General features: G+C 44.7%; 1 protein-coding gene across 2 annotated transcripts in view; it reads right to left on the bottom strand.

Annotated features, from left to right (window-relative positions):
- The window catches only part of ptprja (protein tyrosine phosphatase receptor type Ja), a 275279-nt gene that overhangs the window by 98261 nt on the left and 164144 nt on the right, over nt 1-12874 (bottom strand). The window contains exons 1-2 of one of the 2 annotated variants that reach the window (XM_070899744.1): nt 11678-11923; nt 4417-4683 (exon numbers count right to left, since the gene is read on the bottom strand). In XM_070899744.1, coding sequence (XP_070755845.1) covers nt 4417-4683; nt 11678-11900 — 490 coding nt within the window. In that variant the 5' untranslated portion in view covers nt 11901-11923. Of the gene's footprint in view, nt 1-4416; nt 4684-11677; nt 11924-12874 lie in introns of those variants that run through there. The other variant, XM_070899743.1, reaches the window with a different exon arrangement.

Below are 12874 nucleotides of genomic sequence, written 5' to 3'. Positions count from 1 at the left end.
AATCGATTGGTTTTGTCCAGTTCAGAGTTATGAAGTTGATGCCAACAGTGACAATCTGTACATTTCTCACTGGGTTTGGTTCTGTGAAATAGAGTTAGCTATTTTGTTAATAAATCAATGAGAAATGGAAAATAATTATTCAAATAAACCATTTATTGGTGATAAACAATCTATACAAAGAGACAATGGCTTGGAGTTTGTGGTGAGTGAATTGCACCAGCCATTCATTACACATGCCCACAAATTTTTATGGGCCTTTGCTCTGGAAGTTGCAGTAATTCGAAATCTAAAACAGCCCAGCATCTTCAACAGGGAACCTGAGACCTGTATGAACAGGGAAAGGAACTGTACATCTCCTTCACCAATCATATTGAAGAACCATTACTGAGCCATGCAGAGACTGAACCAGGAAATGTAAGTTAGAATAGTTAATTCAATGTCAAATCATGTATAGAAAGTGAAATAGAGAGGGAAAGAAAGATGGATTAAGAGAGATAAGGGACAGAAAGAAAAAGTTTCAAAAAAATTAAAATTTTAGTTTAAAAAAAAGACTCCAACAATAATTAAAATCTGAAGGAATGAGACTCCACACTAGCACAAATTAAGTTTCAGTGCCAGAGCTGTTATTTGGCAGTAATTAAGACTCATCACACCGTTAAAAATTCAATTAGACTGGAATGGACAAGCCCTAACTTTTTCTGGCATGCTTAGTGGGTAAGTACCGCGACGTCACGCACTTCCATGTATTTGAATGTGGAGTCGCTCGATGAGAGACTGTTATGGCAAAGCTTGTGGTGGAGCAGGTTAACTCAGACTGCAACTTCCTGATTTCCACACTTAACTGCACATGTGCAGTCGCCAGAAGTTGCTATCCAATTTTATCTTTAATAACGGTGAGTGCTGGTGGCCTTGCCATTATTTCTACTGCAAAATCCAGGCTATTAAGTGTCTCGTAGAAGTAAAAATATTAGAATTTGATTCCAGTACAGGGTAGATCTAATGACCTTCCCTTAAGAGGTCTGTCCCTTTTTCATAAATTAACCTTACTGACCTACCAAAGGTAAAGGATACTTTGACCTTCCCCATACTGCAAAACTAGCTCAATTGAAACTTCTAACACTAAATGTAGAAAAGGGAATTAGAGAACTGGATAACACCTCTGAAATTGAGTTGGGCAGTTGTACAGCTCCAAGGAGTGACATGTGTTTTCCTGTGTTAAGATCTCTTTAAAAAATAATGTTTGTGAAATTGGTAGAAATTTATACTGCGTAGACAATTAGGTTTTCTCCCATAAGAAAGAGATCTATTGGGCTCAACTCTAAAGCGTTCCTCATATACAGAGACAACTCTGAGTACTTTACAAGGCAGTGGACAGAAAATGTGGACATGGCGCAGGAAAGAAAATGGAGGGGTTTGGAGGGGGCTAAAGCAGTCAGAAAAAAAAAGGTGCTCAGGAGGTTTTTCAAGGTGGACAGAGAGTTGACAGGGTGGAGGTGTTTGAGGGATGGAGTGCAGTTGTAGTACAGTGGCTGAAGGACTGGATATCAGTGTTGGAGCACAGAACAAAGAGGTAACCAGTGTTGGAGGTGTGGAAAGCACGTGCCAGTACAGATATCTGCAGATCGCTGTGGTCAGGTGTCGGCAAGGCCATGGAACAATTTAAATGTGAGGATCTTAAAATCGATTCCCTGGTGTATCGGAAGCGAGGGGAACTGATGACAATGAGTGTTAAGGGCATAGTGGACCTTTGTGTTGGTGAAGATGTGGGTTATGATATTCTGGATAAATAATAGTTTATGGAGGGTGAAAGCAGGGATGGTGGCATGGAAAAGGTTAGAGAAATCGTGTCTAAAGTGATGTCAATGATTGTTTTCGCACTGGAGAGGGAAAACGGGGCAGATGTGAGCAATGATTTGGATGCAAAAAAAAGCTTTGTCAGAGATGGACAACATCTTTAACCTGGACTGACTTCGATTGGATAGGGGGAAAAATGTGTGCTTAAGATTTGAGCAACATGCCAAGATTTAGTACCTTTGGGATTACTCTGAAGTGCCAGCTATGGATGAGAATGGAATCAATCAAGACATAAGAACGCAAGTAATAGGAGCAGGAGTAGGCCATACAGCCCCCCGAGCCTGCACCGCCATTCAATAAGATCATGGCTGATCTGATCATGGACTCAGCTCCACTTCCCTGCCCGCTCCCCATAACCCATTATTCCCTTATCGTTTAAGAAGTTGTTTATTTCTATCTTAAATTTATTCAATGTCCCAGCTTCCACAGCTCTCTGAGGCAGTGAATTCCACAGATTTACAACCCTCTGAGAGAAGAAACATAGAAACATAGAAAATAGGTGCAGGAGTAGGCCATTCGGCCCTTCGAGCCTGCACCACCATTCAATATGATCATGGCTGATCATGCAACTTCAGTACCCCATTCCTGCTTTCTCTCCATACCCCCTGATCACTTTAGCCGTAAGGGCCACATCTAACTCCCTTTTGAATATATCTAACGAACTAGCCTCAACAACTTTCTGCGGTAGAGAATTCCACAGGTTCACAATTCTCTGAGTGATGAAGTTTCTCCTCATCTCAGTCCTAAATGGCTTACCCCTTATCCTTTGCCTATGTCCCCTGGTTCTGGACATCCCCATCGGGAACATTCTTCCTGCAATTCTGTCCAATCCAGTCAGAATTTTACATGTTTCTAAGAGATCCCCTCCCATTCTTCTAAATTCCAGTCAATATAAGCCTAGTCGATCCAGTCTTTCTTCATATGTCAGCCCTGCCATCCCGGAAATCAGTCTGGTGAACCTTTGCTGCACTCCCTCAATAGCAAGAATCTCCTTCCTCAGATTAGGAGATTAAAACTGAACAATATTCAAGGTGTGGCCTCACCAAGGCTCTGTACAACTGCAGTAAGACCTCCCTGCTCCTATACTCAAGAAATTTCTCCTCATCTGTTTTAAATGGGCGGCCCCTTATTCAAAGATTATGCCCATTAGTTCTAGTCTCCCCCATCAGTGGAAACATCCTCTCTGCATCCACCTTGTCAAAGCCCCCTCATAATCTTATACGTTTCGATAAGATCACCTCTCATTCTTCTAAATTCCAATGAGTAGAGGCCCAACCTCCTCATCCTTTCCTCATAAGTCAACCCCCTCATCTCCAGACTAGTGGTTGCAAGATCTGGAGAGGACGCCTTTTCCAACAGTTTTTCCAACATTTGTGACTTATCCAGGCTTTAATGTTGGACAAACGGACAATAGCAACAAAGACTTGGAGCATATAAATGAAGAGTGGAACAGAGTTAGACCTGTGGGGTTTTTTAGATGTGAAGAGTGAAGTTATTATAGGAGAAGTTATTAGCAATTATTTAATGAAAGGTAAGAATGGAACCATGAGACAGCAGTGCTGTGGATGTTGGGTGTGGAAGAGAGACACTTAAGGAAGGTGGAAAGGTCAGCAAATAGTCAAAGATCTGTGGTCACAGCCACACAGTATGTTGTTTCTGCCTTTGACCAGCATGGTGTTACTGCTGTAGGCATGACAGAAACTTGACTGGCGGATCTTGCACAGGGAGAGGTTTCACAGCCCACTAGGCAGTATTAACATCAGTAGAGGAGGGTTCGACAGAAAGTGACTAAGCTAAGCAAACACCAGACCAAGTTGGAAGTTTTGTCTGGCTGAGCTGAAACACAAGCCAAACAAAATTTCATCATCGACTTAAAATTTAACACTTGAATTCACTTAACCAGTAGCAGTTTAATGGAACACATTGCTTCCTATTTTGGTAATAATTGTGAAAATAAGGGCAGCAAAAAAAAACCTATGAAAATTCCCCATTTACAATTAAATGGGGAGAACATTTATACAGGAACTGTCCACACGTGTGATATCTAATAACAGGAAACTGCAAAATGCTCTCTTGTTTTGTCAAAGACAGGCGCCATGTTCAAGCTGCACTGACTTTCCCAGGATAGGCAGGAACTCCTTGACAACTCATAATTAAACAAGCATTATTACTAACCAAACAGTATGAACATTTTCACGCAACATTGCTTGGCCAGAAGGAAAAAATACCATTACCAACACAGTCCAGTGTGGCAAAGCATTAATGTACTGTGCCAGGGAATGGTGGCACCAGGCTCATTTGGCATCGTTTATATGTTAAGTTACTGATTTCAGCCTCGGGTCAATGGTGAGAGGATGCCAGGCACTTTACAGAGAAAGTCAGTCCAAGTAATTTAGACGCAGCTCCCAGCAGTCAGTTTTACATCAATACACGCAAAGAGAGGAGGAGGTGGTCCGCTGATCTCACAGCTGAGGGTGGTGTGAATACGCACAAGAAAGTGGCAAAGTAGTAGTTATTTATTCTAAATTTCTTTGGGGAATTGAGAATGGAAGTTACACTTACTGGTGAAGTGAGCTGTTGATACAAAGTCACTCTGCAATTGTCCAGGTCCAATGGTGGCCACAGAAATGGTATATTTAGTTCCAGAAATAAGGTTCGAAATTGTGGTGGAGTTTATATCTGCGGTCATAGACTCAGTACTAGAACCATCCTGGTAGGTGACGTTGAAGGTATAACTTCCAAAATCCATGTCCGCGGGTTCTCCCCAGTCTAATGAGATGGAACTGGTGTTGAAGTTGGTCACATGGATACTTCCAGGGGTGCTAGGAACTGTGTGCGATAAAAAATACAAAATCATTACTACCACCTGCACCAGTGTATTCAGCTTGCCCGTTTAGTTTTTATTATGCCTCTGAAGCACTTTGGGATGTTGTTCTATGTTACAGGTGCTATATAAACGCAAGTTGACATTGGCTTGGAAGGGGTGTGTGCATGCGTGTAACAAAAGAAGAAAATACAGACATGAGATTTACTCAGAACTGTGAAGAGAGCAGACGAAGTGGGGGGGAGGGGGGGGATTTCGGGACAGGAAACCCGGAAGTAAATTCCATTTACTAATTTAAAGGAGGAATGAAATGCAATGGGAGTGAAAGAATATGGGAGACACAGAAAGAGGAATGGGTCAAAGACAATCAAAAAGACACAGCAAGCCAGCAAATAATTAGTAGGTGGGCAGATGGAAAACTTGACAATGTTTGTTTTGTTCATAATAATTCATCTAGAACTTCAGTTACAAAGAGTTCTCTGGTTTGATCATCAGACCTCATTATTATTTACTGGACACAAGGTGAGGCATGCAGGTATCCTCAGTCTGGACAAAACACATTTGGCTGATTTTATTGACCAGTTTGGGAAAAAATATAGGGGCCTAAATTCAGGACCTCAGGAAACCTGCATTCCCTGTGGTGATGGTCGCCTGACACCGATGTGGGCAAGTGAAGGCCCTCCTTGAATGCTCTCTCCTTCAATGCGCCAGTGCCTACTGTTCCTTTCATTCATGGAAGTCTGCGAGTTGCCCCCCACCTCCCCCTCACGTCAGCCCTTCTCCCATTTATGCTTGCCGAGAATACACCTCCGTGGGAAGTGGAACTGCCGACAAAGATGTGGGCAGCATTGGTAAGGGATTTGGGGATCAGGCGGGAAAGTGTAGTTAAGGTCGAAGATCAGCCACGATCTTATTGAATGACGGAGCAGGTTCGAGGGGCTGTATGGCTGACTCCTGCTCCTAATTCTTATGTTCTTACAAGCTGAGACAGGGGAGGAGACTGGCGAGGTTACGGAGGTGGAAGCAATCTTGTTGATGCAGAGAATATGTGGTCGGAAGCTCAGCTCAGGGTCAAACAGGATAGCAAGTTTACGAAGAGTCTGGTTCACCAAGGAAGAGGGATGAAGTCAGTGGCTAGGGAATGGAGTTTGTGGCGGGGGACCGATGACAATGGCTTCAGCCTTCCCAATATTTAGTTGGGGAACTTTCTGCACATCTAGTACTGGATGATGGACAAGCAGCGTGACCAATCAGAAAAGTTCACCCACAACAGAGAGAATAACTGCACCATCACTCAGTCACAGTTTGATGCAACATACTGGAGTTGCGGAGTTGGAGCTGAGGGTGGATTCACTCTGGAGTTGCTGAGATGCTGAGAATGACGTGAGTAGCACATGTAGCGAGTTGGTCTTACCGCAGGTGAAGGGTCCACAGCCAGATAGGGAATGGAAGACCAGCAGGAAGAGCAGTGCAAAGAAGGTAGTGCAGGGGTCCCCTGTGGTCATGACTCATCAGGGGAGGGCAGCAGCAGCCAAGTTCATGGCACCGTGGCTGGCTCTGTTGAACAGGAGGGGAGGAAAAAGAGTGGGAGAGCGATAGTGATAGGGGATTCAATTGTAAGGGGAATAGATAGGCGTTTCTGCGGCCGCAACCGAGACTCCAGGATGGTATGTTGCCTCCCTGGTGCAAGGGTCAAGGATGTCTCTGAGCGGGTGCAGGACATTCTAAAAAAGGAGGGAGAACAGCCAGTTGTCGTGGTGCACATTGGTACCAACGACATAGGTAAAAAAAAGGGATGAGGTCCTACGAAACGAATTTAAGGAGCTAGGAGCTAAATTAAAAAGTAGGACCTCAAAAGTAGTAATCTCGGGATTGCTACCAGTGCCACGTGCTAGTCAGAGTAGGAATCGCAGGATAGCACAGATGAATACATGGCTTGAGCAATGGTACAGCAGGGAGGGATTCAAATTCCTGGGGCATTGGAACCGGTTCTGGGGGAGGTGGGACCAGTACAAACCGGACGGTCTGCACCTGGGCAGGACCGGAACCAATGTCCTCGGGGGAGTGTTTGCTAGTGCTGTTGGGGAGGAGTTAAACTAATATTGCAGGGGGACGGGAATCAATGCAGGGAGACAGAGGGAAACAAAAAGGCGACAAAAGCAAAAGAAAGGAGATGAGGAAAAGTGGAGGGCAGAGAAACCCAAGGCAAAGAACAAAAAGGGCCACTGTACAGCAAAATTCTAAAAGGAAAAAGGGTGTTAAAAAAACAAGCCTGAAGGCTTTGTGTCTTAATGCAAGGAGTATCCGTAATAAGATGGTTGAATTAACTGTGCAAATAGATGTTAACAAATATGATGTGATTGGGATTACGGAGACGTGGCTCCAGGATGATCAGGGCTGGGAACTCAACATCCAGGGGTATTCAACATTCAGGAAGGATAGAATAAAAGGAAAAGGAGGTGGGGTAGCATTGCTGGTTAAAGAAGAGATTAATGCAATAGTTAGAATGGACATTAGCTTGGATGATGTGGAATCTATATGGGTAGAACTGCAGAACACCAAAGGGCAAAAAACGTTAATGGGAGTTGTGTACAGACCTCTAAACAGTAGTAGTAATGTTGGGGAGGGCATCAAACAGGAAATTAGGCGTGCATGCAATAAGGGTGCAGCAGTTATAATGGGTGACTTTAATATGCAAATAGATTGGCCTAACCAAACTGGAAGCAATACGGGGGAGGAGGATTTCCTGGAGTGCATAAGGGATGGTTTTCTAGACCAATATGTCGAGGAACCAACTAGGGGGGAGACTGGGTGTTGTGTAATGAGAGGATTAATTAGCAATACCATTGTGCGAGGCCCCTTGGGGAAGAGTGATCATAATATGGTGGAATTCTGCATGAGGATGGAGAATGAAACAGTTAATTCAGAGACCATGGTCCAGAACTTAAAGAAGGGTAACTTTGAAGGTATGAGGCGTGAATTAGCTAGGATTAATTGGCGAATGATACTTAAGGGGTTGACTGTGGATGGGCAATGGCAGAAATTTAGAGACCGCATGGATGAACTACAACAATTGTACATTCCTGTCTGTCGTAAAAATAAAAAAGGGAAGGTGGCTCAACCGTGGCTATCAAGGGAAATCAGGGATAATATTAAAGCCAAGGAAGTGGCATACAAATTGGCCAGAAATAGCAGTGAACCCGGAGACTATGAGAAATTTAGAACTCAGCAGAGGAGGACAAAGGGTTTGATTAGGGCAGGGAAAATGGAGTACGAGAAGAAGCTTGCAGGGAACATTAAGACGGATTGCAAAAGTTTCGATAGATATGTAAAGAGAAAAAGGTTAGTAAAGACAAATGTAGGTCCCCTGCAGTCAGAATCAGGGGAAGTCATAACGGGGAACAAAGAAATGGCGGACCAATTGAACAAGTACTTTGGTTCGGTATTCACTAAGGAGGACACTAACAACCTTCCGGATATAAGAGGGGTCAGAGGGTCTAGTAAGGAGGAGGAACTGAGGGAAATCCTTATTAGTTGGCAAATTGTATTGGGGAAATTGATGGGATTGAAGGCCGATAAATCCCCAGGGCCTGATGGACTACATCCCAGAGTACTTAAGGAGGTGGCCTTGGAAATAGCGGATGCATTGACAGTCATTTTCCAACATTCCATTGACTCTGGATCAGTTCCTATCGAGTGGAGGGTAGCCAACGTAACCCCACTTTTTAAAAAAGAAGGGAGAGAGAAAACAGGGAATTATAGATTGGTAAGCCTGACATCGGTAGTGGGTAAGATGATGGAATCAATTATTAAGGATGTCATAGCAGCGCATTTGAAAAGAGGTGACATGATAGGTCCAAGTCAGCATGGATTTGTGAAAGGGAAATCATGCTTGACAAATCTATAATTTTTTGAGGATGTTTCCAGTAGAGTGGACAAGGGAGAACCAGTTGATGTGGTATATTTGGACTTTCAGAAGGCTTTCGACAAGGTCCCACACAAGAGATTAATGTGCAAAGTTAAAGCACATAGGATTGGGGGTAGTGTGCTGACGTGGATTGAGAACTGGGTGTCAGACAGGAAGCAAAGAGTAGGAGTAAATGGGTACTTTTCAGAATGGCAGGCGATGACTCGTGGGGTACCGCAAGGTTCTGTGCTGGGGCCCCAGCTGTTTACATTGTACATTAATGATTTAGACGAGGGGATTAAATGTCGTATCTCCAAATTTGCAGATGACACAAAGTTGGGTGGCAGTGTGAGCTGCGAGGAGGATGCTATGAGGCTGCAGAGCGACTTGGATAGGTTAGGTGAGTGGGAAAATGCATGGCAGATGAAGTATAATGTGGATAAATGTGAGGTTATCCACTTTGGTGGTAAAAACAGAGAGACAGACTATTATCTGAATGGTGACAGATTAGGAAAAGGGGAGGTGCCACGAGACCTGGGTGTCATGGTACATCAGTCATTGAAGGTTGGCATGCAGGTACAGCAGGCGGTTAAGAAAGCAAATGGCATGTTGGCCTTCATAGCGAGGGGATTTGAGTACAGGGGCAGAGAGGTGTTGCTACAGTTGTACAGGGCATTGGTGAGGCCACACCTGGAGTATTGTGTACAGTTTTGGTCTCCTAACCTGAGGAAGGACATTTTTGCTATTGAGGGAGTGCAGCGAAGGTTCACCAGACTGATTCCCGGGATGGCGGGACTGACCTATCAAGAAAGACTGGATCAACTGGGCTTGTATTCACTGGAGTTCAGAAGAATGAGAGGGGACCTCATAGAAACGTTTAAGATTCTGATGGGTTTAGACAGGTTAGATGCAGGAAGAATGTTCCCAATGTTCGGAAGTCCAGAACCAGGGGTCACAGTCTAAGGATAAGGGGTAAGCCATTTAGGACCGAGAAGAGGAGAAACTTCTTCACCCAGAGAGCGGTGAACCTGTGGAATTCTCTACCACAGAAAGTTGTTGAGGCCAATTCACTAAATATATTCAAAAAGGAGTTAGATGAAGTCCTTACTACTAAGGGGATCAAGGGGTATGGTGAGAAAGCAGGAATGGGGTACTGAAGTTGCATGTTCAGCCATGAACTCATTGAATGGCGGTGCAGGCTAGAAGGGCCGAATGGCCTACTCCTGCACCTATTTTCTATGTTTCTATTAGAGTCTGAGATTCTTCTTGTGCAGAAGAATGCTGAAGGAGAAGTAGAAGCCACTGAACAATACATGTGATTTGAAATAAATTGCAAGCAAAATTCGGTTCACAACTTTCAAAACGTAGAAGCTAAACTCCAGCGTGTAGAAAGAAATATATTGGAGGATGTTCTGGTGCAGGTTTGAGCCATTCCCATTACTCAGTCGTTGGTTGAGTAACACAGCTGCAGAAAAAGCCAATCACAATAATTGGCGGGTGTGTTTTCGAGCAGAATTAGCGGTTCTGCTGCGTGGGTGAGAATGGCAGTGGGACAGAGGAATGCTATGGTTGAATCAGGGCTGGATTTTTCCCTCTTTACTTCGATAAAAGTGCAATAAAGAGTAGTGGTAAACAAAGTCTTTTGGACACCATCGTAGCAGGTGCTTGCTGGGAAACATTGCAAAGTTTCATGTGGTACCTATTAGGAGATGCAGCTGTCATACTTTGCACTGCCCCCCCAGTCATCAAGATCCACGGCGCGGCCCTGGACAATGTGGACCATTTCCCATACCTCGGGAGCCTCTTATCAACAAAAGCAGACATTGATGAGATTCAACACTGCCTCCACTGTGCCAGTGCAGCCTTTGGCCACCTGGGGAAAAAAGTGTTTGAAGACCAGGCCCTCAAATCTACCACCAAGCTCATGGTCTGCAGGGTTGTAGTAATACCCGCCCTCCTGTATGGCTCAGAGGCATGGACCATGTACAGTAAACACCTCAAGTCACTGGAGAAATACCATCAACGATGCCTCCGCAAGATCCTGCAAATCCCCTGGGAGGACAGCCGCACCAAAACTAGTGTCCTCGTCCAGGCTAATATACCCAGCATTGAAGCACTGACTACACTCAGTCAGCTTCGCTGGGCAGGCCACATAGTTCGCATGCCAGACGCGAGACTCCCAAAGCAAGTGCTCTATGCGGAGCTCCTTCACGGCAAACGAGCCAAAGGTGGGCAGAGGAAATGTTACAAGGACACCCTCCCTGAGAAAGTGCAACATCCCCACAGACGCCTGGGGGTCCCTGGCCAAAGACCGCCCTAATTGGAGGAAGTGCATCCGGGAGGGCGCTGAGCACCTCGAGTCTCATCGCCGAGAGTGTGCAGAAAGCAAGCGCAGGCAGCGGAAAGAGCGTGCGGCAAACCTGTCCCACCCTCCCTTACCCTCAACGACTATCTGTTCCATCTGTGACAGGGACTGTGGTTCTCGTATTTGACTGTCCAAAGAACTCACTTCAGGAGTGGAAGCAAGTCTTCCTCAATTCCGAGGGACTGTCTATGATGATGACTTTGACAATTACATATTGTTCCAAGAGCTTAGTTTACGACCCTCTGGAGAAACTCAACAACTAAAATTGCTTGTACATAAAGGCGCTGATCCAGCTTCAGATCTTGAAGTTACTGCTGCGTTGCTCTGAAATACTACACAATCAGCACGGGGTACTGATGTGTTACTGGACTAAACCCATAGATTCTGTGGCCCTCAAGCTGTTCATTTTTGAAGAAATTCACCAACAATTTGTGAGTATTTTGACATGTGATAGGATCGTAGTAAGCAGACTTCATATATTCAACACATTAACTCTTTGCTGTTATAGAAATTTTACACAAAAAGGCCCCACTGGAGTGATTTTCTTCCACCTAGAAGGCAATATGCGGAGGATCCCCATGGTAGTGAAAGCTGCAATGCTCCACAGCTCTCAACAGAGGGTACTTGATAAGTACTCGTTTATTTTGACCATTTTTGAGAAGATGAAGTTCCCACCCCATTAGTGATGTGGATTCAATCCAAACTGATTTTCACACATTCCACGTACCCGTTATACCCTGCACATTGTCAGAGGTTACATTGAAAGGTCCACTGCTTGTAATCACTGTGACGATGAACTCTCGGCCAGGTCGAAGACCGGTGAATATTACAGGCGATGTGGAATCTGTGCTTTTTGCTTGCTCTCCTGAACTTTTTACATCTTTTACAATGACAAAGAATTTCTCCACTTGGCCAGGTGGAAGAGTCCAAGAGACAATCAGCTCGTTCATGTTCCCAATCACGGTGATATTGTCTTGTGGTATCTGCACAGGTTCTTTGGGGTTGAAAGAAGTAAGTTTGAGTCTTTGAGCAGTTGGATACGAGCTGCAGCACGCTTTAAGTATGTATAGACAATCTAGAAGAATACTGTTATTTTAGCTGCACTTGTCTATTAGTTACATATTACTTGAGTTGACAGAAAGCAAACAACCCTTAAGTTTGGAGTATGCATCCGATTACATCAAAGCTTTGGGGCAGGTCATAGAAAACTACATAGCCTGCATTAGCTGGGCTTTCTCTGCTGGAACATTGTGAACAATCTTACAAGAACCATCATAGTCACAGAACGGTTATAGCACAGAAGGAGGCCATTCTACATCTTTAACAATGACAAAGAATTTCTCCACTTGGCCTTCTTTTCTTTATCAGTAAGTAACCTTTTAGCATTGTTGTTGCCAAATTAATTTTATCTAAGGGTTAAGTCATGGCAGGAGAGCTCGGACACATGTTATGCTCCTCCTGTGCTATGTGGGAAGTCAGGGACACTGCCAGTGTCCCTGACAACTACATTTGCGGGAAATGCATCCGCCTGCAGCACCTGACAGACCGCATTGCGGCACTGGAGCTGCGGGTGGATGAACTCTGGAGCATCCATGATGCTGAGAATGACGTGAATAGCACGTTTAGTGAGTTGGTCATGCCGCAGGTAAAGGGTCCACAGCCAGGTAGGGGATAGAAGACCAACAGGAAGAGCAGTGGAAGGAAGGTAGTGCAGGGGTCCCCTACGGTCATCCCCCTGCAAAACAGATACACTGTTTTGGGTACTGTGGAGGGGGATGACTCATCAGGGGAGGGCAGCAGCAGCCAAGTTCATGGCACAGTGGGTGGTTCTGCTGCACAGGTGGACAGGACAAAAAAGTGGGAGAGCTATAGTGGTAGGGGATTCTATTGTAAGGGGAATAGATAGACGTTTCTGCTGCCACAA

The sequence above is a fragment of the Pristiophorus japonicus genome, chromosome 14 (assembly GCF_044704955.1).
Source record: "Pristiophorus japonicus isolate sPriJap1 chromosome 14, sPriJap1.hap1, whole genome shotgun sequence".
NCBI classification, from domain to species: Eukaryota; Metazoa; Chordata; class Chondrichthyes; family Pristiophoridae; genus Pristiophorus; species Pristiophorus japonicus.
Note: the sequence above shows the minus strand (reverse complement) of the source record. Positions and strands in the feature narration are given on the sequence as shown.